The following is a 26634-nucleotide window of genomic DNA, read 5'->3' as shown; positions in this document are numbered from 1 at the left end:
GCACATGCCTGAGCAGACGCGAGTACTCGCGCTCAAAACCGGCCAGTTGTTAAGCCCTGACCTAACCTATGGAATGAGTTAGTACTTTCTTTCATATTTTAGGTGGTACCCCACAGCTCGTAAATATTTAAAGAACACCATGATTACTAACAAGAGCTAATGTCAAATTTTCTTATACAACAACAGTTTCATTGCACAGACCATCATCAGGTTCATTAAAACATTTACAACATCACATTAGGTGATATAAAACCATTGGTGTCAGGTAATATAATCCATGAATTCGTCACTGTTGTCACATGGTTATAGAAATTACACCATCAGTCAAGAAGAGGTTACAATTGACAATGTAATTTATATTATTATAAGACAATAGTGACAAATTTATGGATTTTATTCGCGCATGTAGTACCATATTTCAGTTCAAAAAACGCAGAATGAATTATAATAATATGGCACATAACAGTTCAGTGTGGCAAAGAGCACTGAAAAATGTTCCACAGTCTCTCAGTGCACTCATACACTATATCTTTAATTCTTTCTGCGCTAAAGTGAGATTCACCAGAAGACGGTACAGATAATTCTCCTTTTAGTGTTTTCTCCTTTTAGTGTTTAAGATTCTACATAGCTTAAACAGATGGATAAAACATAAGTGTGTGAATATCACATGGTTTGAATTATTCTCATTTGCATAATGAATACTTTTACCTGTCTCATAAGTTACCTCACAATATTATCAAGTAGGCCATTAATGAATAAAAACATATTAAGTTATTGATGTCTGTGCCCCAAAGATGGCAATTGTTGTTACCACAAAAGTACCTTAACCTAAACACTTTAGCAGGTTTAGAGCATATGTTTTACATTTTAAGTATTATCAATATCGAATCCTAAGATAAAAACATATTAAACTACCGATGTTTGTGTCCCAAAGATGGTAACAGTTGTATGCTACTGATGTCTATGTCCAAAGGATCGTAATCGTTCTTTTCCAAAAGTAGCTGAACCTAAACACTTTAGCAGGTTTAGCGCATATTTTCTGCAGTTTAAGTATTATCAGTATCCAAGCTTAAAAATTAGAACTTATTGCTCTGATTGTTATTGCTTTCTGGAATTACTACACAAATCGAAGCCCGTGTGTCTCTGACAGCTCAAAACCATGTACAGTTTATTATTAGCACTTTTCTCTACTACTTACTCGACCTCCCATATTTTGCGCTCAGGCAAATTGCATACAACTATCTGCCTGCACAGATATCTGCACATATGTCTTGCATGAAATAAATCGCTGCAAATGTGCTGTTTTCACACAACACAAGTTCCAACCTACTGCTCATATGTCACCTGTGTGTCTAAAAAATAAATTTCGGTAGCAAGCCATTAGCTGTTATAACATCAAAGTTTATTTCATTTATTCAGAAATCAGTAATGGAGGAAATTCTGTTATGGCTTGTGTTCACAACCTGTTTTCAAAATAAAAAAATGCAAGAAACAGAAAGGCACAGCAAAATGGTCAGTACAGTGGCAGCTTCAGCAAAGGTAATTTTCACACATAAATTTACTTCATGAGTTGTGTGGCAAGTCTGACAATTCGTGTATTTATTTGCTTATGGATTTGGAAACATGTAATTATCTTTTGACTCATGTAGCCCCTCGTATAATAAGGAAAAATACTTGTATGAGGAGAGTAATTACTCCATATGAGTGGCTGTCACTGACATTAAGATTGCTGGCAACAGAAAAAAACTACAAGGAGCTAGACTGTTCCACTGCAACTTCGAAACAAGCATTGAGTAAAATCACACCCAATATGTATGAAGTTATCTATTGTGTTCTTAAGGGGGACTTCACAAAGGCAAATAAAGTACCTCAATTCTGATAGGTTGCTGATAATATTTTTTACTGTTTTAGACATGTTTTAGACTTAGACTATTCTTAGAATTTGTAGGTGCAACCAGTGAGCAACAGTTTAGTTTCTTTCTGAGTCAGGATTTTCAGTACACTGCCTGATGTATACCAATCTCTTGTTATGATATTTTGCACCAGAATATTAAATTCTGTTCCGAATTCTAGACAGGGAGTCATTGCCTATCTCGTTCATTGTGTTCCTCAAAATTTTTCCTTCTAGTATAGTGGATTCTAGAGTTCACTCCTAATTCATTCTTGTTATGAACCACATAATATTTTAGGAAGTGAAACAAATCTAAGAATTCTTATCTATCTGAGTAAACTGCTATAACTGCAAGATTCTTCAGCATCAGCTTCCTTGGTTCACAGGCATCATGTCGGATGACATGCACAGCAGCATCCACAACATTATCTGATGCAACACCCATGAACCAAGGAAGCAGTTACTGCATTGGGAAAGTCTTAAGCAGCACATTTTCAGTATCAGCTTAACACAACATCCTAATTACAATTTTCTTTATAATATATAGAATATATAAATACATATTCTAAAGAAAAGTGCTCTCTCTCTCTCTCTCTCTCTCTCTCTCTCTCTCTCTCTCTCTCTCTATATATATATATATATATATATATATATATATATATGTGTGTGTGTGTGTGTGTGTGTGTGTGTGTGTGTGTGTGTGTGTGTGTGTGTGTGTGTATTCTGTCATATAAGATTCAATGCTGTGCTGTACAGGACTGAGTGAAAATATGCTAGTAATTCCTTTTGCAGGCGAACATAATAAAAGCGATTTCTAATTGCAAAGCAATTACAACTTAGCATTTACGTTAAGTTATCTACATGCTAGTGCCACCTCAGTTTGATGAAATGTTATCTATCAGTAGCATCTATTAGAGGATTTGCATACAGCTCTGGTTTTATATCCCACAGTCGTTATTTGCATGATTTTTGTCTTGTAGATGAGTCAACAGATTTGCAAAAGACAAGTACACAACAGTTAATGTTATCTACAAGAGAAATATTAAATTGTGTTTTGTGTGATGCATTTTCATCGGTCATAAAGCAGAAGATGTCCAAATACCACAAATTTGGTTTATATATTTCGTCGACCCCGGCCCCGAACGAATAGATTTCGTTAATTTGTTTAGCTATTTGCGGTAAACAGTCCGCTAAGGTTTTTTATTAGTAATAGGTACGGTCTACCTGTTTGCCATAGGATCAACCACCTTTAAGTTGTTTGTGAAATAACTTTAAGCAGATGCCTACTTGTGTCACCGAGCGAGGTGGTGGAGTGGCTAGCACACTGGACTCGCATTTGGGACGATGGTTCCAACCAGCGTCCGTCCATCCTGATTTAGGTTTCCCGTGATTTTCCTAAATCGTTTCAGGCAAATGCCGCTATGGTTCCTTCGGAAAGGCACGACCGACTTCCTTACCTATTCTTCCCTCATCCGTTGGGACTGACGACCTTACTGTTTGGTCCACTCCCCCAAATCAACCAACCAACACCTTACCTATTCTTCCCTCATCCGTTGGGACTGACGACCTTACTGTTTGGTCCACTCCCCCAAATCAACCAACCAACATTCTTATCTTGATTACTGTATTCCTTGCTCTTAACTTCCCACAAACATGTTGGACTCATACACATTTCAGTAAGTTCAGCGATGAACTTTCTGGAGCACTAGCGTGTATCTGCATTTGTAAAGTTCACTCTACATACATAAACGGGAAACGCTACAATACTGATCAAACAACTGAATCAAACACATTTTGCGGCGATCTTTTATTCACAGGCTACGATTTGCCTGCGCAGGTGTAGTCAGCGCCTACAGTTTTGAGAAAGTTTCTCAAACCCTCTAACTTCTAGTTTTACTCCCATCTCGTATCTGCGCAAATCCTGTCCACACGCAACGTGCAGTTTGCGCAGATTGTGATGTGCGCAGAAACCTCGTTGCGTGTCGACATACCTTCGATTCCAAAGAGGAGCACCTCCAGGATTCACGCTTGCTTACATTGATCCTCGTGGAATTACTTCGGTTCGGAATATGTTTGCACGAGGAACCATGTGGGTACGTTGTCGCTTTGTTTATGTTTTGGTGTGGAAATGAAACAGTCGGGAATGGAAAAGAATTTGTGTAAAGTGCATAACATCAGGTTCTATAATTTGGAGCCACGAGCCATACACTGCATAGCATATGAATCAAGCCACCGAAAACTTGCCGTATCCAGGTGTGTATCCCAAGTGACAGATTAATAAAGTGCTCACTTATTACATACTTAACATGTATATGTTATGAAATACTTTATTTTGCAGAGCTGACAGCTCCTTAGAAATCTGGGATGTAAGTAATGCTCCCCACGTGGAACGTTTCATTCCTGGTGCATCGGATAGTTCTATAGAAGCACTTACTTGGTGTGGAACGCGGCTTTTCAGCACTGGCCTTCAGGGTGTTATTGTTGAGTATAATCTCATCAAACTTTCCCCCAAGGTACGTGTTTTTCGTTTGATACAAATCAAGATGACTAAGGGAATGGAAAAAATATTTTCGTTCAACATTAAATTTCCTTTTTTTCAGTCAGTCACGCCGGTAACAGCAGGATTTTCTGCGTGGTGTTTGGACGTAAATAGGTCTCATTCTTCACTAGCAGTAAGTAATCAGCTGCTGGTTTGCAATAATACGGGCGTTCAGTTTATTGCCCTTCCACTCCTTATTCTTACAATATTGTATTACATCTGTTAACTTATATGAAATCTATGCTCACTGTAGACTACAATTACGTAACCTTTCCACACATATGAATGAATTTAAAGCTCGTTTTTGCCAGAGGAGCCCCTTTTGTGTACGTTTTAACAATATTTCAGACACATCAGAAATTTCGAACAAAAACTTGTCATAAACTCGCAGATTGCTGCTTTGTGTCGTCATATTGACCGGCTTAATGGTGTGCGAGTGAATTTGTTTTTATCTTAGGCTTAATCTATGTGCATGATTTCGTGCTCTTTCTTCTACTTGCATACCATAAACATAAAATAGTCTCCAGAGATGGTAGAGCACTTGCCCGCGAAAGGCAAAGGTCCCGAGTTCGAGTCTCGGTTGGGCACACAGTTTTAATCTGCCAGGAAGTTTCATAAAATAGTCTCATTTGTTTGTGTATAGTTTAGAGCACATGCTTGTCTGCATATGCAGTTTCTCCTGCCAATGAGATTTGTTAGTGAAAAATTGATACTGGGAAACAGAAGAGCCGAATAAGTTAACACTCCTGTCTTCAACTCAACGAAATAAGAGGCTTTTAAGTGCAAAACTAGCTGAAATGCGATTTTTGATCGGCTTATATGTATGGGGACTCAGTTTTAGCTAGTTATTTCTTCAAGTAATTTTAACCAAGTGCAGTGGTTAGCACACTTGACTCGCTTCAGTAGAATGACAGTTCAGACCCATCGTGATTTAGATTTTCTGTGGTTTCCCTAAATTGCTCCAGGCAAATGGGGGGGGGGGGTTTCCTTAGGAAGGACACAACCAATTTCCTGCCCCATCCCCACCAAATGCAAGCTTGTGGACTGGTAAGATAAGAACTGAGGAGCCTCTCTGCAGAATCAGTGAGGAGAGGAAAGTGTGGAAAACTTTGACAAGAAAAAGGGACATGATAGAACATGTGTTATGGATCAAGTAATAACTTCAGTGGTACTAGAGCATGGAGAGTAAAACCTCTAGGGAACACAGTGGGATTATATCCAACAAATAATTGATGTTAGGTATAAGTGTACCTCTTGAGCTGAAGGAGAAAGCTTTTAACATACGCTTCTGGCATCAACAGGTAATTTTGTTTGAAGGTATACTTAATGTGAGCCTTTCTGTGATTAAGACCCAAACTAATGTGTGACTTCAAGTTTTTCAGCTAAATTCACTGATTCATTAGATTTCAGGGTTGCAGCCATAGAAACCCTGTATCATCCATACAATACTTTTGACATATATTATTGAGCCACCCTCTGAGTGAACGGACTGAATTTTTCAGTATGCTCATCTGGAAGATAACCAAAAGGTGTACAACTAAAATATCAGCATAAAAAATGAATTTTCTATAGCTGCAGGCCAAAAGTCTATGGTAATGGATCAATGTGGAAACTGTTATCTATGGAAAAGGATCAGGTTTTTTTACTGTCTTCTTGGTTATGTGAATTGTGTAGTATGTCGTCAGGAAATATTGCACTTTTTGCAGTGCCAGCCAGAGTCACAGTAAGGTCACTTACGTAAGTTAAAAACAGAATGAGGTATGGCACCAGATCTTGAAAACAACTCTCCCATTCTGAGTTTGGTTTTAGTTTTGTTGTGCAGTTTGTCATTGAGAACCCCTGTTTTCTGTCATGAAAGGAAGACTGCATCCATGCTAGACAGATACCTGTACAGGTAAAAATGTAACGTTTTACCTTATGAGGTAGAATTTCATGATTCATACAATCATAGGTACTGTTAAGGTAAAATAATAGTTAAAAGTGCATTTACAGTGTCAGCTGCTGTTGTATTTCACACCAATGTTATTCACAACTTGTGTGATGAATGATGGGAACCGAACACGAAGCATGAATTGGTTGGCAGTAGCAAATCAGGATCCCCATTCATAATTTCCTATGGTTCGTAAATAATGTTAGTTAGTATTTTGTTCTGTTAGATTAGAATGTAACCTCATTGTAATTTTCAGTAAAATCGGGAATAAGATATACAAATGGGTTATTGCAGTGACAAATGTATGTATCAGGGCACGCTACACATCAGCTTTACCAACTCTCCAACAAAACTGTTACATTCCAACCTAATTTCGGCCTCAGGCTGTGCTACAGGTCAGTTTGTCAGAACATCTGATTTTCTCGTTTGTGTGGTGTAATGGGCTCAGTTTGCTTTTGCTCATTATCCAGAATTGTTCGAGTGTCGGTTGTGTTTGTAGTGGAATTCGTTTCAGTGAGTTAACGATTTTGTGTCAAGATTAATTTAGTGTTGTTCACTGTACATCGTGTGGTAATTTTAGTAAGGTTAATAGGTTGTTGTTTTTGTTCAGGACTGGATATGACTGATAAAATTAACAGTGCGCAGGTCAAGGGAAGTGTTCGATCCCAATGTGTGGCTGTGTATGTTGATATTGGTATCGGGAGATGTTTTTGTGCTATATAGGCCAAGGGAAGTGTTCGATCCTAATTTATGGGATTGGGAGCTGCTGTTGAGCTATATAGGTCAAGGGAAGTGTCCGATTCCAGATGATATTGTGTTTAGTGGTATTTGGGGAGTTTTGTGATGTCGGTTTTTTTCGTCGGTTTGTATGGGGTTGGGTGTGTAAATTTGTTTATATTTAGTTTGCCCCCACCCAAAAACACCCCATTTCCCGCGCTTGTCCTATTAGTGTCATTATGCTTTTTGTGGAAAGTGTGTGTGTTTGTTTTTTGATGTATTTTCGATCTCATAATGTGTACGTACCGACTTTATATGCACCATATTGGAATCGTGGTTTATGGTCGTTTCCGCCATATTTGTGTCGTCATGGGTCAAAGTAGACGGGCGGGATCGGACGCTTCCGTATTTCCAGGAACGAACATATGGAATAAGTTCACAGATATGTGAGTGGCTCGAAAACTTCATAAGTAATAGTACACAGTATGATGTCATTGACAGTGAGTGTTCGTTGGAGACGGGTATCGTCAGGGAAGTGTGATAGGACCACTGTTGCTCTCTGTATAAATAAATGATTTGGCATGCATGGTGGGAACCAATCTGCGGTTGGTTGGTGATGATTCCGTGGTGTTTGGTAAGTTGTCATAGTTGAGTGACTGTAGAATGTTAAAAGTTAACATAGACAAAATTTATAGTTGGTGTGATGAATGGTAGCTAGCTGTAAATTTTAGAAAATGTAAGTTTTCTAGTAGGACAGGAAAGGAAATGAGTAGTAGTTGTACAGGGTACATTCTGCCAACACACCATATGGTGGCTTGCAGAGTGAGTATCTTTGTAGTTGCAGATTCCACCATCCTCCTCCTCCCCTCCCTCTCTCTCTCTCTCTCTCCCTCTCCCTCCCTCCCTCCCTCTCTCTCTCTCTCTCTCTCTCTCTCTCTCTCTCTCTCTCTCTCTCTCTCTCTCTCTCTCTCTCTCAGCACAAGATTTAATTATCTGGTAGAAACACCATCATGTGCAAGTGTTAGTGTCATAAGTACTTTCATAATCTGTTGGTGATGTATAAAAGATGTTTAACAAGAATTTTAATACATCCTTTTTTGTACTGTGTGTAATATTTGATACTTCTATGAAGTCATAATTATTGAGTTTTCCAAAAAATGGTTACGATATTATTCAACAGCTTTTATGTTGAAGCTCAGTTTTATTGTCTTACTGTTTTTATCTATGTAATGCTGTCCTGTTCTTTTTTCCCCCTTAGGGTACATTTATTTTGCTTTTCAGACAGCGGTTGGTCAGTAGTCCTGTTCAAACAGAATATTGGCATTGCTTCTTGATTTCTGTATCAGTATTGATTTTGACTTACCGTATTGGCATCGGGCCTTTCATTTATATTGTGTGGTTTGAGTGCAGTTTTTGGCATCAGTTCAAGTTGGTTCACACTGATTTTGTGTGCCTCTTCTTTTTCCAGCTGTTGTGTCATGTTTTTCTGTTTTTTTGTATATGTTAGTATTTTCTTTGGTTTGTGGTTGTTATTTTAGTTTGTACCTATCCAAAAGCACCAATTTTCCTTGATTCAATATTTATTATTAAGAATTTACACAATTCCATAATTCATGTTCATATTTTTGTGCCATGAGGATGAGTGATGTCATTGTCTCCATTGATTCAAACTCATTGGTCAAACTCAGTGGATGGTGTTGAAGGCTCTGATTTATCAGGACTGACCTTTCATCCTCATTTGGGAAGTCCAAAGTCCAGAACGGTCTACACCATGTTTCGTATGAGGTTAAATAACTACTCACCAAATAGAAAAGTTGGAGAGCAATGTATAGACAGGCAAGTAATAGCTAAACATACACACACACACACACACACACACACACACACACACACACAGAGAGAGAGAGATTTAGGGCCGTTATCTTAACCATTCTACTACCTCAGTTGGTCATCTGTTTTGAACACAACAGTATGTCAATCACATATATAGACAGTAAGAAAATAATATTTATTAGTAAGATTGTGGCCATGGAATTATGAAGGAGGAGAATTTTAGTGAATACCAAAGATTAAAATGTATTTGGTTCATTGAGTGTATTAGGTGTGCACATGGCCATGATAAAAGGAAGTGGAGCATGTCTAACATTTGTATGACTGATGACTGAAAACGGTTCGAAATATACATTTGTGATGTATCAGTCACTTTTGCTTTGCTTTCTATATTGATTTCAGATGTACTCCCTTAGTGATTCTTCTGTATTATTGAGTATTCAGTTTCTCTAGTGTTTATGCACATCATTGGCACAAAATAACAAAAAGTAGTTATATTTTTTTATGAGTATGATGATCTCAGAGCAGAGCTTTGTCTACATACATTAGCAGTGCATGTGAATCATTTTATTGAGGTCAAAGTGGAAATATTGCAGTACAAAAAGCAATTCAGAGTGCTAGAGGGCATTCTCCTACTGACATGGTTTATAATTGAATTTCTTTGAAAATTTGGTTTCAAGATATTGAAACAATTTGTGTTGCACATTATACTTGCCCCCTGATTATTATCTGTTGGAACTGCATATACATAACATCACCATTTAACCATGGAAATTACATGCACAGCTGTTTAAAGGGAGATGGAACACCCTATCCCGATAATGTTAAAATTAGTGACTTGGCTTCCCTGTATTTTAGGAACCACTGTAGCCATTGACATGAAACTTTTACAGGACATTAAACTGTATCTTCTGAGACTACTGAACTACAATAATTGCATTTCAGCCACTGCTTTCAGAAATACAATTTTTAATTACATAGTTAAAATTTTGTTTACTTTTTTCTACGTTATCCTAAATAATTTTAATTATACATAACATTATGTTCTTCTTTTAGTTCAGTAGACTCCAAAATGTATGTTGTTACTCCTTGAAAATTTTAGTACTCTACTTAAGGTGGTTTCTAAGATTTAGGGAAAAATGGAACAGAAAATGTAAATTTTCAGGAACGCCTTCTAAAGTTTCAAAAGACTGTAACTCACTTAATATATGCTTAACTTTTTTAGGCACTCAGAAGCACCTTGCACATACTGTATATCATCCTCTTGATCTTTTTCCAAGTTTTTTCTTCTTTCTGGACTCCTTAGTGGCCAACTGTACTGCATACTTTGCTTTATCAATGTGACCTTGTCCATCTGTTCAAGTTCTCTGATGCAGTTTGATCCGGGATTAATTCCCATATGCTGTAACACTTTCCCCCATACCAAGTTGCCATCATTTAAAGCAATAACAGCATCACTGACCCCCCCCCCCCCCTGCCCTCCCTCACTTCTTTATTCCATCAAAAACATTTTTTGGTAAGTGAGTCCATATAAGATTATTGAACGACTCACTGGAATTTTGAATCTGACTATGCAGACACTTCTTCAGTAATTCAGGATTTGCCAGGTCTCTGTAAATATTTTTTATGATATCCATGATGGTATGTTTATGGCTGCATGAACTGTTTGAGTACTGGGCATTGTGGTAATTGCGCCATGAATCAGGTCCAGGAGGGCAAAGGTGGTGTACTGCTTTTTCATCAGTTGACAGTCTGTGGCAGAAGGTAGCCCATTTCGCCTGCTTCATTTTCAACAAATCCTCAGTATTATTTCTTATGGCCATCCCATAATACTGCTGTAGTTCATCAGTCATTTTGTCTGTCAGCCTGCCTCTTGAGGTTTTAGTATCAGAAAGTTTCTTGTCTCTCAGACTTTGTTTCAAGTTCCTCGACATGGTGACCATCCTCTTCTGGACATGACCAACACATTCCAGTTTTGTGATAATCTTCACACCATAAGGCTGAGCAGTTAGTACACTGTTACATGCTTTTCAGTCTCCCATCACCTAAGAACTTAGTGTAACACACTCCCTTTTCGTTCACAGATTCACTAAAGATTTCAGTAGCTGCAGAGAACTCCATATGACCACTTGTTCCTTCATAATTTGTGTAACAGATGTGTCCTTCTTCATTACCTGATTTACAGTTATAACAATATATGATGGTAGTATCTGTTCCCGAAAGAACAGTTACCGTGGATGACCATGCAGCTTTGCTAGAAATGAAATGATAATTAAATGGACACCCTAGTAGCAAACAGGCGTTGATGTACTTCATTGGGGACATGTTGAAAATGTGTGCCCCGACCGTAAGCGGGAGATCCTGGGTTCGAGTCCCGGTCGGGGCACACATTTTCAACATGTCCCCAATGAAGTACATCAACGCCTGTTTGCAGCTACGGTGTCCATTTAATTATCATTTCATTTCTAGCAAAGCTGCAGGGTCATGCACGGTAACTGTTCTTTCGTGAACAGATACTACCGTCATATATAGTTAAAAATATGGCTTCCCGGCCATTGACCTCCTTGTGCGAAGGCACACGCTATGCCCGAACTCGTACGGGACTTGGTAGATTAATCTGCCACGAGTAATGAGTATGATGGGCAAACATCTATTAGGCGCACTACGAATGTAGTGGTGTGGACATGTTGCGAATGTGGATCTCACGGGGAGCGTGCAAGGGATAAGTCCCTGCAGACGCACTATCCTCTGTTCCCGCGGTGGCTCAGATGGATAGAGCGTCTGCCATGTAAGCAGGAGATCCCGGGTTCGAGTCCCGGTTGGGGCACACATTTTCAACATGTCCACAATGAAGTACATCAACGCCTGTTTGCAGCTAGGGTGTCCATTTAATTATCATTTCAGTTATAACAATGTTTGGTTAAACTCTGGAAATCTATTACCTTTCCTGTGTCCACACTGGTCACTGTAGTGACAGAATTCTTAGAACTGTAGCTGCACTTCTGCCAAGTGCCATCAAAAGTTACTGGTATGTCAGTCATACCATCATTTTATTTCAACAGCTTTGTTTGCAACACCCTTCATTCACTCACATGCAACAGATTCCACAGCAGCTCCAATAAATCCTGCATACTTGTCCATTTTACGAGGTGGGTGTGGCATATTCATCACGCACACATTGTTTCTGCTGCAGTGTATCCTTTACTAATAGCTCTCAATCCATAAAACCACCTAACATTTACTTCAAAATAATTATTTTTACACTTATCAGAATTCCAAAATGAATGAGTATATTTACAACTGCAGAATTAATGACAAGTTTCCTGGCTAGTCCATTTGATACCTCACTGTCTTCATGTAAACGAACTGGCCCTCCACATATTTTACAACACACACGTTCACCCAACACTCTTGTTAGGATGTGTAAATCTATCATAATATAACCTAACCTACCATTTACATTACTTTCACTATGAGAAAACTGTGTATCACAATGTTTTATTTTAATCTTCTTAGCACTAATGGGTGTTTCTCTAGATACTAACGAGTTTGCCTGTATTTCATTGTCTGTAACTTCACATGCCAAGCACAATGTTTCCCTTTATTCAAAAAATCTATTACCATGAAACCCATGTTTTTTTTAAAAAAACACTTCGCTTTGGGGTAGAGCACTTGCCGACAAAAGACAAAGGTCCCTAGTTCGAGTCTGAGTCCGGCACAGAGTTTTAATCTGCCAGGAAGTTTCATACCAGCACACACTCCGCTGCAGAGTGAAAATCTCATTCTGGAAGCATTTACCAATCTGTTCGTTACTTTTCTTTGGAAAAACATTAGCACTTAGACATACAATGTGTGTTTATACTATGAAACGATGCGATACTGTTTTTGACAGTGCTACCAATACAAACACGTAATTTAACCTTTATAACACAGCAATCCATAGCCTTCTGTATAAAAAATTGGCGATTTTATTAGATTTTTAAGTAATGCATGTAAAAATTTTAACATTTTCAAACGGTGTAGATTATATTTAATAAAATAAAATACTATATATATATATATATATATATATATATATATATAATCATTTTATTAGGAGAATTGCAAACTGTATAATGAGATAAAAATCCAAAAATGTGAAAAAGAATTTTTTTTCCATTCTAACTCGCCGTAACAAACTGAAGGCATTGCTTCTGTTGTGAGATAGAAACTGAAATGTTGGTACAAATGCATTTGAAAGCAACAGTAGCACATTGAAAAGAGCTACTGTTTAGCAGATTGACAGCATATCAATACCAACATTAAGCACTGTACATACGAGGTGGAATCCAAAATTTTCGGGACTGGTGCTACCATTTGGAAAGTAGGAGTAGTAGATCTTTGTACCACTAGGTGGCGAGAGATGCATATCTGATGAGTCAGTGTGCGGAGTGGCATTCAGCTGGGACGACATGTTGCATGTCCACAGTGATATCCGTAGTACTCTGTGTTTGGTTTGTGGTGATTTTACGATAGGTCCGTGAACAGAACAACACGTGTGTATCAAATTCTGTGCGAATCTCGGGTGCTACGAAGGCCCTTGCAATGATTCAGCAAGTGTTTGGGGGACAGAGCATGAGCCGGACGCATGTGTTTGAGTGGCTCTCCAAGACCCAAAAAAGTGAGACAGGTGAAGAGCGAAGTGGAGAGCATGATCATTGTTTTCTTTGATACCAAGGGAATTGTGCACGAAGAATTCGTCCCACCCAACCAAACAGTGAATTCCACCTACTACTGTGACGTTTTGCGATGGCTCCATGAAAACGTGCGGCGACGATGTCCCGAACTTTGGCATCAAGGGAACTGGCTGCTGAATCATGACAACACGCCATGTCACACATCCTTGCTCACCAGGACGTTTTTGGCAAAAAAAACATGGCGGTTGTACCCCACCCACCGTACTCGTGCTATTCCCAAAACTGAAACTCAAGTTAAAAGGCCGTCAGTTCGACACTCTAGAGAGGATTCAAGAAGCATCACTGGGCGGTGATAAAATCCCTCAAAGAACAGGACATCCAGAAAATGTTTGACCAGTGGCAGAAGCGCTGGGACTGGTGTGTACGTGCTGATGGGAACTACTTCAAGGGTGATGGTGACTATTAGCCCAAAGTTAAGGTTTTCAACAGATGGTAGCACCAGTCCCGAAAATTTTGGATAGCACCTCATATAAATCAGATTACACCAATTGCAAAAAGTAGTTCAGATAAAAGTTATTTTTCTCCCAACGTTATTTTAGCTAATATATCAATTTTCCAGGTTGGTACAGAAGATGGTTACATTAACATATTTTCCATAACAGATGATGGACTGCAGTATGAAAAAGTTCTGGACAAACAGGAAGGTTTGTGATAAACTTTTATTATGTAGTCACTTCTACACCATAGTTTTTAAATTAGGGGGTATGGATTGTCATCTTTTCTCTTGAAACTTATTTCTTTGCAAATATACTATGTAGTAGTTTTTCTTTCTTTGATGTACTGTGAATACATTATTTATTTTCCATGTATTAAAAAAGAGCAGTTATAATGAGTAATTATTGTTAATTTGATTTGACAGGCCGCATATTGTGTCTTTCTTGGGATGCAACTGGAGATTTCATAGTGAGCGGCTCAAGTGATACAATACGCATCTGGAATGTGAATACTGGACATGCTATCCATAGGATGACAACAGGACGCTCACAAACCAAAAAAGAAACTATTGTGTGGTGCTTAGCAGTGACTGATGATTTTACTGTAATTAGTGGTGACTCAAGGCAAGTTATATTTTCAGAGTTGGTTGTAGATATTGTAGCATTCTATACCATATATATATATAATTTTTTTAAAGCATGTAATTTGTTCAACAAAGGGTGAGATCTATTGTACAGCTTTTGTTTTTCCTGCCTTTTTAAAAAAATCACACACACACACACACACACACACACACACACACACACACACCTTCCTGACAAAACCTTAGAAGAACCTTAAAACGTTCTTGACCCACTATATCCAGTTCAGAACCTTTAAGAGATTTCCTCATTATTATTTACCAACATATGTATAACATATGAAGGCAGGCAGATCAAAGAGATTGACAGTGTTAAATTTCTGGGATTACACCTCAATAAAAAATTCAATTTGGAAGGGCATACCACAAAATTGCTGAAGTGCCTAAACAAATCTGTATTTGCAGTGAAAACTATGTCAGATGTAAGAGATATAAATATAAAAACACTTGCATACTTTGCTTCCTTTCATTCCATTATGTCATACAGGATCATATTCTGGGATAACTCATCAAATCGAGCAAAAGATTATAGCGTGCAAAAGCATGTAATAAGAATTGTTTTTGGTGTAAATTCAAGAAGATTGGGTGGAAACCTGTTCAAGGAACTTTGTTTTCCAACCACTGGTTCTCAGTATATTTATTCCTTGATAAAATTTGTTACAATTAATATATTCTTGTTTCCAACCAATAGCTCAAAACATAGGATCAATACGAGGAATCAGAACAATCAATATAAAGACCTAAAATCACTTACCTTGGTCCAAGGAGGGGTCCAGTATTCAGGAACACACATTTTCAATAAAATGCCAGTTACCATTAAAAACTTGGTTTCAGATAAATCACTGTTTAAACAGAGTTTGAAAGACTTTTTGATAGGCAACTCCTTCTATTCTATAGATGAATATCTTAACCGGGACTGTTAGACCAGCTTAAGTAAAAATGTCTGTTATATTTCAGTTTTGATAGCACTGGGCCACACCAATCAAGACTAGGTATTTTGTGGATAATCACTTTATTAAAAATGCGTAACTATGTTTCATTTTGACAGTGTATTAATTCTGTAAATATTAGCAGATCCATTTTACTGTAATGTATTCACCTATTTTTACTGTCTCCTGACAAATGATCAGAGTGGTAAGTATTTCATTCAGATGATTTATGTTCTTTATTTTACACTTTCTGACATATTCCGCACCCAAAAGAATCATCTCATTTTTGGGTCTATGGCACAAAAACTGAATCTAATCTCTCTCTCTCTCTCTCTCTCTCTCTCTCTCTCTCTCTCTCACACACACACACACACACACACACACACACACACACACACACACACACAAACTTTCTCATTTATAATACCGTATATATATGAGATTTTGTCTACTTATATGTGCCAGTGTACAGCTGAGTAGCTCCAGAAAGTTCAAAGAAGAAAAAGAAAAAAAATTGGGGTTACACAAAAATCTTTATTTTTGCATGGTTAAGCAAATATAGGTAAGACTGAACAGGTGGCAGGTCTGTTGTGTGGTAAATGTTCTGAGATGCTTACTGGTAATGTTCACATGATTCATTAATTTTAATCATATAGAACCATGGTGAATGAGTAGAGAAAATATCCATAACACTATGAAATTATGTGAATATTACATCTATGGCTTCTTCATTTCAGGGGTCAGGTGTGCTTTTGGGATGGCAACATGGGTGTTTTGTCAGAAAGCCATGAGAGCCACATGGCAGACATTTTTTGTTTGTGTCTTTCTAGAGATCAAACAAACATTTATTGTGCTGGTTAGTGCAAAAATTAAATCATAACTTCTGTAAATGGAATCTCTCTTGTACTTTTGCATTAATTATAAGAATCTTTAGTGTACTGAATGGTGCATGTCAAATTGTGTATCAGTTTTTATTGTGTATTACATATCCAATTTTCATACAGGGATGGATCCAATCATTGCCAATTACGTTAATGTAAAAATCAAGGGCCAGGGCCGAAAAAGTCGCTGGGTAAAATCAGTACAACGTCGTATTCATGACCACGATGTCAGAGCATTAGCTCTGGATGAGAATGGTCACTTATTCTCAGGAGGTAAGTTTTTTCTGAAAGTGAGGTTAAGCATTTAATGGACATGTATTAAATAATAACTTAAGCTACTGTGTGCTTTTGACTGTCTCAACTGCTCTTTTGTTACCCTACTTTTTCTGTGTGTCCCCTTGTCACCCCTTAGCTCCAACTTCTCCTTTCTCATACTTGAAGAAAGGAATATCATTGGGATGATCCCTTTCAAAAGAACAGGGCCTTTTTCCTTCCCTGCCTTTGTGTCCCATTTGTAATAACCTTGTTATTGACAGGACATTAATAGGGTGGGAAACAAGAATGGGGAGGAGATGATAAGACGGGGGGGGGGGGGTTGGAGGATGTGGGAACAGTAGTTCACCGTAGGTTGAGACTGGGATATTTTGAGAGCAGAGAATGTGTTCTAAGGAGAAAAGTTGGTAGTGGACGGGAGAATCCAGATGGTCAGGGTTGTGAAACAGTCACTGAAATTAAAGATGTTCCGTTCAGCTGCATGTTTTGCCACAGGGTGCCCTACTTTGCTCTTGGGCAAGTTTGGCAGTGGCTGTTCATGCCACAGGGTGGCTGACATTGCTCTTGGCAACACCTTGGCAGTGGGTGTTCATCCCCATGGACAGCTGGTAGTCATACCAGTATAAAAAGCTGTACAGTGATTGCAGCAGAGCTGGTAAATAACACTGCTGCTTTCACAGGTGGCCCGGCCCCTGATAAACCTATGACAGGACTGAGATAGGAAGTGCTGGGCAAGTGGATTGGGCAGGTCTTGCAAATGGGTCTTCAACAGCGATATGATCCATATGGTGAGGGGTTGGGATTGGGAGTGGCGTACAGACGGATTAGGATGTTCCAGAGGTTGGGTGGGTTCCAGAGCACCACTTTATGAAGAGTACAAAGGGGTGGGATGTCCCTCATTTCAGAGTGTGATGGTAGGTAATCAAAGCCCTGGCAAAGGATATGGTTCAGTGGTCCAGGGTGGTACTGGGTGATGAAGGGGGCACTCCATTGTGGCTGGTTCTTGGGGTTGGTGGGAGGATTGGGGCTATGAGGAGAAATGACATGGGAGATCTGTTTGCAGAGTAGGTCTGTGAAGGCCTTGGTGAGACTCTTGCGGCATACTGAGTAAGGGAGTTCTTGTCTCTGCAGATATGCCATCCCTGGGGGACAGGCGGTATGGGTGGGATTTTTTGGCGTGAAAGGGATGACAGCTGTCAAAATGTAGGTGCTGTTGGTGTTTGGTGGGTTTAATATGGACAGAGGTGCGGATGGAGCCACCATAGAGGAAAAGGTCTACATCTAGGGAGGTGACACACTGGATTCAGGAGGACCAGGTGAAGCAGATGGGAGTGAAGGTGTTGAGGTTTTGTAGGAATGAAGATGACGTGTCTTGGCCCTGAGTCTAGATCGTGAATATACCATCAATGAACCTGAACCAGACTAGGGGTTTGGCGTTTGGGATGTTAGGAGGGTCTCCTGTAGATGGCCCGTAAGCAGGTTGCCATAGGAAGGTGCCCTGCGAGTGCCAATGGCTGTGCTGTGGATTGTTTGTATACCCTCCCATCAGAGGAGAAGTAGTTCTAGGCTATGTTATAGTTAGTAAGGTGTATGGCGAATGAGGTGGTTAGTTTGCAGTGTGAAAGATGCTGGGAAGATAGTGTTCAATAGTGCTAAGACTATGTGCATGAGGGACATTGGTGTTTAGGGAGGTGGTGTTAAGTGATGAATAAGGATCCAGAAGGTAAAGGGATGGGGATGGTGGAGAGTCAGTGAAGAAAGTGATTGGTGTCTTTGATGTGGGAGACTGGATTATGGGCAACTGGTTGGAGGTGTTGGTCAATGATGGTCAAAATTCTTTCTGTAGGGGTACAACAGCAAGCCACAATGGGGCATCCAGGCTTGGGTTTGTGATTCTGGGGAGCATGTAGTAGGTGGGTGTGCTGAGTGTCATAGGGGTCAGGAGGGAAATGGATTTGGGGGAAAGGATCTAACAAGGGCCTAAGGATTTAAGCTGGGATTGGAGGTTGTGTTGGGCTTCCGGGAAGGGATCACTCTGCCAGAGTTTATAGGTGGAGGAGTCAGACAATTGCTGGAGGCCTTCTGCCAGGTAGTCACTGTGATTCATAACAATGATGGTGCAACATTTGTCTGTAGATAGGATGATTAGGTCAGGATTTGTTTTGAGCAGCCATGTTATTTCCAGCTCTGCTGCAGTCTTTGCACAGCTTTTTATGTTGATATTACTACCAACCAGCTGTCCACCAGGACGAATGGCCACTGCTAGACTGTGGTCAAAATAAAGTAGACCAACTTGTAGCACAACATGGAGCCGAATATAACAAGCTCAATTTCAATGGCTGCTTCACTACACAAGCCATCTGGATCCTCTCCTCTACCACCACGTTTTCTGAACTGTGCAGATGGCAGTTATTGTAAAACATTCTTTCCATGCCATAGTTATCCCAGCATCAACCTACAGTAACATACTGTCCCTACACCCAACAGTTTCCACCCCCTCTGTCCTATAATCTCCTCCCAATTCTCGTCACCCACCCTGTTAGTTTGCTGCCCTCTGCAAATGTACCCGCCCATGTATCCCTGCTTCTCACCTTTTTCATTCCTTTTTTCCCCCTCTCCCTGTCCCACAAACTCCTGATGCTACACCTGTTGGCATTCTAGTCCCTGCACACTCTGCTAGTCAGCATCCCTCTCTCCACCCACCCATACATTACTATCCTGTCCCCTTCCTCACCCCCTCCAGACTGCAGCTTCCATCCCATGTGACAGTTGCATTCTGGCCTGAACTGCTGGAGTTGGCAGTCGTGTGTGTAATGTGTGCTTGCTTTGAGTATGAATGGCGCGTTTGTCCTCTGCTGATGAAGCCTGTGGATGAAAGCTCTGTGTAAGTGTCTTTTAGTTGTGCCTGTCTGCAACTTAATATGTCATCTTTACAGTAAGTAGCAGTCTGTCTACATTGTTTATATTATATTTTCAAGCATAGATTATCTTCATTGTTATAGTAGATTAGTTATTTCATGAAGAACATTGTCTCCTCTGTTTTAATGCATGCAGACTTCTTACTGTAATTTAACAGTGAACGTTTATATCACCTTGTAAGGAAGTAAAATTAATTTTATTTGTTGTTGATTGATGTATGGCAGACCTTCCCCCACCCCCCCCCACCCCTGAAAATGAGGCCATATATACCAAACCTCTGTTGTGTTTTAAGTGTCAGTGATATTAGCTACACAACACTTCCATATAATGGACAGATATTGTGTGGCAAATGTGATGTGCGTGGAAGCTTATAGAGCAGGAGTCACTGGCTGATTTCCTGAATTGTATATCAAGTTCTCCAGGGATCATGTCCCGTGGAATCTAAATTGCAAAACATTTCAGGAGGAAAAGAAGGTGCAGGGGATTAGTCACCAAGTGTGTGTCATATGTTGAGGAGAAAAAAATTACACAAGTCAGTGCAGCCACCAATTGCTTCAGTAGTTTAGATGCCAATTACCAAAGCCAGCACGTCTGTTCAGATGCAGATCAGCATCATTAAGTACAAATGCATGCTCAGGCACATGTTGTTGCAAGTCAACTATTATGCCATTGCCAGTAATAAGCAAATAGGAGAATAGTGTAGTAAGTGCACATGAAAGCAAGCTCCACAACAACAAAACGATGTTAGAAAGCCTAGTAAGCATCACAGTGGAATTAAAATAAACGGAAGTGGAAGAGAATGAACTCTCAGACCATTCCACATTTGGTTTAACTGATGAGTCTGCAGATGACCTGTTCTGACTATGAAGCCAATCAATGGAAAGTCTGTGATGGAAATGTGGGAATGTGTGTGTTTGATTTTGTCTATCTCTGCTGAATAACTTAGTCCAGTAGCTGATAATATCTAGCAGCCCCTTTTTTATTGTGTCTCTGTGCCACTTGGTACCTCCTCTGGATTGGAATATGAAGTCTGCCAAGTGAAACTAGGCAGTCCCTCATCTAAACCCTCAATTGCCACATGTCTACAATTTTGGCACCAAGTTTAAGATCGTTGTAGAAAAACCACACCTACAAAGTGACTCTCGTACTGTAGTGCAGTGTGAATGTGTTCAGGAACACATGTAGGTGCTCAAACTATTAGCACAGGGAAGGCCTTTGTGTTTATGTCTTGACGTGACTCATCTTGAAGTTACTGATAACCCTGTACTAATAAGATACAGCCACTACCGTAAGGATACCCTCACAGGGGAAGGTCTAATGGCTGGTGTGCCAATATTTGTTTGTGGCAAATGCCACTCCTTGCATCTCCTCCTCAACATTTATTTGCAAGCAGGTGCTGCTGTAGTGCATCTGACATACAGCATGTCACTTACTCCCATATATTTGCCCATTAATGAAGATACGGGCCTAGTTCTAGTCTATTAAAGGACCTTACTGCACAGTTTACTGTCTGTTCCTCGTCTGTGGGGAAACTTTGATGCACGTAATGTGTTGTTGGGATCGACCAAGTACTGTCACTGAGGATGAGCTGTGAAGGGTGCTGTGTCATCTGAACAAGACAAAGCCAGGGCAAAAGCACCACAGGCACAAAGATACGAGCTGGTGCCAGTGCCATAGAGGTTCACCACTTGTACGAGTTCCATCACCACCAAGGGCAGCACCAAGGAGGAAGATATCGACTTTGCCTCGGCCAGTTGTGGCCGAGTGCAATCTGCCAGTGGCCAGACGACAATGGACAGAAGCCTACTTGGAAGATAGAAGAGCAGCTCTCGCCCACTTGGGCTGACATACACAGGGAATGTTGTTTAGTGAACTGTTAGAAGTAAACAGACAGTAGTTGCAAATTGCATTTGCTATGTACTGTGAAGTTAACCTATGATTATTTGCACTTAGCCATTGAGGGCCTTTTTTGTGTTATATTACAATCAGTGTTGCAGACTTAATTATTCAACTAGTCACAAAGATAAGTAAACCTTTTAATTCATTTGTACGACTTTGTTATTAATTTGTTGGAGCGTTGTAGAACCTTCGTTTTCTTGTCCTGTTACCTGACCCTGGGACATAGCTGTGTAATGGTGCCAGGCAGAAATTGTCTTAGCGGTGAACTGCACCAAAAGCCCTTTCACAAACTGACAAACTCGACCTACTGTAACAACAGTGGGTAACTCAGCCTCCACAGCAGTAGCAATGAGGTCTTTCCAAAACAGGTTCTCATGTCTCTAGAAATACACTCCTGGAAATGGAAAAAAGAACACATTGACACCGGTGTGTCAGACCCACCATACTTGCTCCGGACACTGCGAGAGGGCTGTACAAGCAATGATCACACGCACGGCACAGCGGACACACCAGGAACCGCGGTGTTGGCCGTCGAATGGCGCTAGCTGCGCAGCATTTGTGCACCGCCGCCGTCAGTGTCAGCCAGTTTGCCGTGGCATACGGAGCTCCATCGCAGTCTTTAACACTGGTAGCATGCCGCGACAGCGTGGACGTGAACCGTATGTGCAGTTGACGGACTTTGAGCGAGGGCATATAGTGGGCATGCGGGAGGCCGGGTGGACGTACCGCCGAATTGCTCAACACGTGGGGCGGGAGGTCTCCACAGTACATCGATGTTGTCGCCAGTGGTCGGCAGAAGGTGCACGTGCCCGTCGACCTGGGACCGGACCGCAGCGACGCACGGATGCACGCCAAGACCGTAGGATCCTACGCAGTGCCGTAGGGGACCGCACCGCCACTTCCCAGCAAATTAGGGACACTGTTGCTCCTGGGGTATCGGCGAGGACCATTCGCAACCGTCTCCATGAAGCTGGGCTACGGTCCCGCACACCGTTAGGCCGTCTTCTGCTCACGCCCCAACATCGTGCAGCCCGCCTGCAGTGGTGTCGCGACAGGCGTGAATGGAGGGACGAATGGAGTCGTGTCGTCTTCAGCGATGAGAGTCGCTTCTGCCTTGGTGCCAATGATGGTCGTATGCGTGTTTAGCGCCGTGCAGGTGAGCGCCACAATCAGGACTGCATACGACCGAGGCACACAGGGCCAACACCCGGCATCATGGTGTGGGGAGCGATCTCCTACACTGGCCATACACCACTGGTGATCGTCGAGGGGACACTGAATAGTGCACGGTACATCCAAACCGTCATCGAACCCATCGTTCTACCATTCCTAGACCGGCAAGGGAACTTGCTGTTCCAACAGGACAATGCACGTCCGCATGTATCCCGTGCCACCCAACGTGCTCTAGAAGGTGTAAGTCAACGACCCTGGCCAGCAAGATGTCCGGATCTGTCCCCCATTGAGCATGTTTGGGACTGGATGAAGCGTCGTCTCACGCGGTCTGCACGTCCAGCACGAACGCTGGTCCAACTGAGGCGCCAGGTGGAAATGGCATGGCAAGCCGTTCCACAGGACTACATCCAGCATCTCTACGATCGTCTCCATGGGAGAATAGCAGCCTGCATTGCTGCGAAAGGTGGATATACACTGTACTAGTGCCGACATTGTGCATGCTCTGTTGCCTGTGTCTATGTGCCTGTGGTTCTGTCAGTGTGATCATGTGATGTATCTGACCCCAGGAATGTGTCAATAAAGTTTCCCCTTCCTGGGACAATGAATTCACGGTGTTCTTATTTCAATTTCCAGGAGTGTATTATACCTCTTAAAGAAGGGGCTGAGTGTCTGCTTCAGTACTGCCGTGGACCATTCTCTGCCACTGATCTCTTTGTATGCTGTCCTAACCTCACCAACACTGCTCAGTGAGAAGTGGTCAATGACAACTTCATCATCAGGATGCATTTCGAAGACCAAGCAGTGCTCAAGTGCTGCACTGCGATCAGGGTCAGTTAGTGGCTCTGCTGATAAACTGCTGAGACTCTTGCTTACTTTTGGATGGTAAGAACCAAATTCCACTGTTGTAAAGGAGAGTAAGACGAAATTTTGACTAATTCCCTTAACACTCCAAATCATTTCACTTGCTCTAAACAAGTATGGGAAGTAATTAAATGGGTTTCTGGAAAGCACAACTAAGCCACTTGCAGCGGCTATACTGAAGGAAGAGCATCTCCAAACAACACCCTGACAATGGCACAGCATTTTGCCAATACAACTGCTGTTGTCACGCTAGATCTGGCACCCTGTCACACACTCTAATCATGGAAAGTGATGGATTGGACTTAAGGTCCAAGAAAAGTTGATTGCTGTAACAGCACGCTGGAACTGAATTTGTTATGGTTTGGAGCTTGTGATACTGCACTGCTGACTACTGAATCAAGTAGAGTACTGGGTAAACCTGGATAGAAATAAAAGGAAATCCTCCTAGAACTTCTCAATAAAATGTGGACGACAGCATATGTTCCCAGCTTGTTAAGGGAAGCAGTTTTGGTCATCTCTTAGAACAAGGGAAGGACCACATACACCCAAATGTTTACTGAAACATTGCCTTAATTAATTATTTATGGAAAACCTTGGAACTTAGGGCATACTCATTGTGGCCTGATTGCTGGCGACCAGGAAGCTTCTTAACAAGTCTTGGTTTGAGTTCAGGAAACATCCCTGCACACTCTCCACCACTGACTACCTGTCTGACAGCTATGCAACAGGCTTTTCTATGGAGATAGCATTTTACAAGAATCAGCAATTATCAATGGCATGAGGATGCAAAAGGCAATGGAAACCACTGCATTAAAGACACAGAATATGTACCCTCAGGACATGTGACTTGTAGTTGAATAAAGTATTATGATCATCTCTCCATTGGCAAAAGCTTAAAGATTAGTGTCCCATTCAGATCTCGAAGTGGGGCCTGCCAAGGGGAAGGTGACCATGTTTTGAAAAAGTGACATAACCAACACCGGGATAACATTCTGTGAGTCAGAGCATGGAATGTCAGAAGTTTAAATGTAGTAGGAAAACTAGAAAATATGGAAATGCAGAGGCTCTCTAGATGTTTGGTCAGTGAAGTGAAATGGAAAGAAGATAAGGATTTCTGATAAGACAAATGTAGAGTAACATCAACAGCAGCAGAAAATGGTGTAACGGGGGTAGATTTTTTATGAGTAGGAATGTAGGGCAAAGAGTGAGCTACTGTAAACAGTTTGGTGATAGGGTCATTCTCATCAGATTCGAGAGCAGACCATTGCTGACAGGGATAGATCAGGTATATATACCAACACCGCAAGTATCAGATGAAGAGATACGGAAAATAGATGAGAATGTTGAATGGGTAATTCATGAAAATCTAATAATCATAGGGGATTGAAACACGGTTGTAGGGAAAGGAATAGAAGAATGGTTACAGGAGAATATGGGCTTGGCAGTAGGAATGAGAGAGGAGAAAGACTGAGTTCTGCAAAAAATTTCAGTCAGTAATAGTGAATACTATGTTCAAGAATCTTCTCAGTTCAAGAATCACAAGAGGAGGAAGTATACTTGGAAAAGAGGGGGGAAAATGATAAGGTTCCAGTTGGATTACATCATTGTCAGACAGGGATTCCAAAATCAGGTATTGGATTGTAAGATGTACCCAGGTGCAGATGTAGACGTAGTTCACAATTTGGTAATCATGAAGAGCAGACTAAAGTTTAAGAGAATATTCTGAAAGAGTCAATGTGGAAGGAAGGGGTAAAAGAAAACACTGAGAATGGCGAGATGTATTTGAAGTTCACTAATGATGTGGACACTGTAATAAGGAACACCAGAGTAAGCAACTCAATTGAAGTGGAGTGAACATTTCTAGAAAGGGTAAACAAAGATGTTGGACAGACAAACATAGGTAAAAGGAAGGTAACCGCGAATAAACTTTGGGTAAGAGACTGATTGTCAGTTGATCAATGAAAGAAGTAAGTACAAAAATATTCAGGGAAAGACAGGAATGCAGCATTATAAATGCTTTAGGAATGAAATAAATAGCAAATGCAGGGCAGTCAAAGTGATATGGCTGCAGGAAAAAATGTGAAGAAATCGATAAAGAAATGATCGTCAGGAGGAGTGATTCAGCTTATAGAGAAGTCAAAATAATCTTCGGTGAAATTAAATGCAAAGGTGGTGACATTAAGAATGCAATGGGAATCGCACTGTTAAACAAAGAAGAGAAAGCAGACAGGTGGTCAGAGTGCATTGAAGGGCTGATGACATGTTAGAAGAAGAAATTGGAGTCAGCCATAAGGGATTCAGCATTAGAGTCAGAATTTAAAAGAGCTTTGCAAGACTTCAGATCAAATAAGACAGAAGGTATAGATAACATTCCATCGGAATTTCTAAAATCACTGAGGGAAGTGGCAACCAAACGACTATTCAAGTTGATGTGTAGAATCTATGAGCCTGGTGATGCACACCATCAGATTTCCAGAAAAATATCATCCACAAAATTCTGAAGATAGCAAGGACAGATAAGTACCAAAACTATTGCACAATTAGCTTAATAGATCATGCATCCTAGCTGCTGACAATAATAATATACAGAAGACTGGAAAAGAAAACTGAGGATCAGTTAGATGATGAGCAGTTTTGCTTTAGAAAAGGTAAAGGCACCAGAGAGGCAGTTGAAGTAGACGAAGTTAAAGAATTCTGCTTGGAAGCAAAATTACGTATGATGAACAAAGCACAGAGGACATAAAAAGCAGACTAGCACAGGCAAAGAGAGTATTCCTGACCCAGAGAAGTCTACTGGTATCAACCCTTGGCCTTAATTTGAGGAAGAAATTTCCGAGAATGAGCATTTGGAGGTGCACAGCATTGTATGGCAGTGGATCATGGACAGTGGGAAAACTGGAACAGAAGAGAATCATAATATTTGAGATGTGATGCTGCAGAGGAATGTTTAAAATCAGATGGACGGATAAGATAAAGAACTG

The 26634-nt window shown here is 40.7% G+C and overlaps 1 protein-coding gene across 1 annotated transcript in view; it reads left to right on the top strand.

Annotated features, from left to right (window-relative positions):
* The first annotated feature begins 3938 nt into the window (after positions 1-3938).
* LOC126252929 (U3 small nucleolar RNA-associated protein 4 homolog) overlaps positions 3939-26634 on the top strand; it is an 82585-nt gene continuing 59889 nt past the window's right edge. Inside the window, exons 1-7 of the mRNA XM_049953924.1 lie at positions 3939-4144; positions 4230-4404; positions 4492-4563; positions 14203-14287; positions 14503-14701; positions 16385-16503; positions 16652-16801. Coding sequence (XP_049809881.1) covers positions 4020-4144; positions 4230-4404; positions 4492-4563; positions 14203-14287; positions 14503-14701; positions 16385-16503; positions 16652-16801 — 925 coding nt within the window. The 5' untranslated portion in view covers positions 3939-4019. The remainder of the gene's footprint in view (positions 4145-4229; positions 4405-4491; positions 4564-14202; positions 14288-14502; positions 14702-16384; positions 16504-16651; positions 16802-26634) is intronic.

The sequence above is a fragment of the Schistocerca nitens genome, chromosome 4, assembly GCF_023898315.1.
Source record: "Schistocerca nitens isolate TAMUIC-IGC-003100 chromosome 4, iqSchNite1.1, whole genome shotgun sequence".
NCBI lineage: Eukaryota > Metazoa > Arthropoda > Insecta > Orthoptera > Acrididae > Schistocerca > Schistocerca nitens.
The sequence above is the reverse complement of the archived record's forward strand: the minus strand, read 5'-3'. Positions and strand labels throughout refer to the sequence as shown.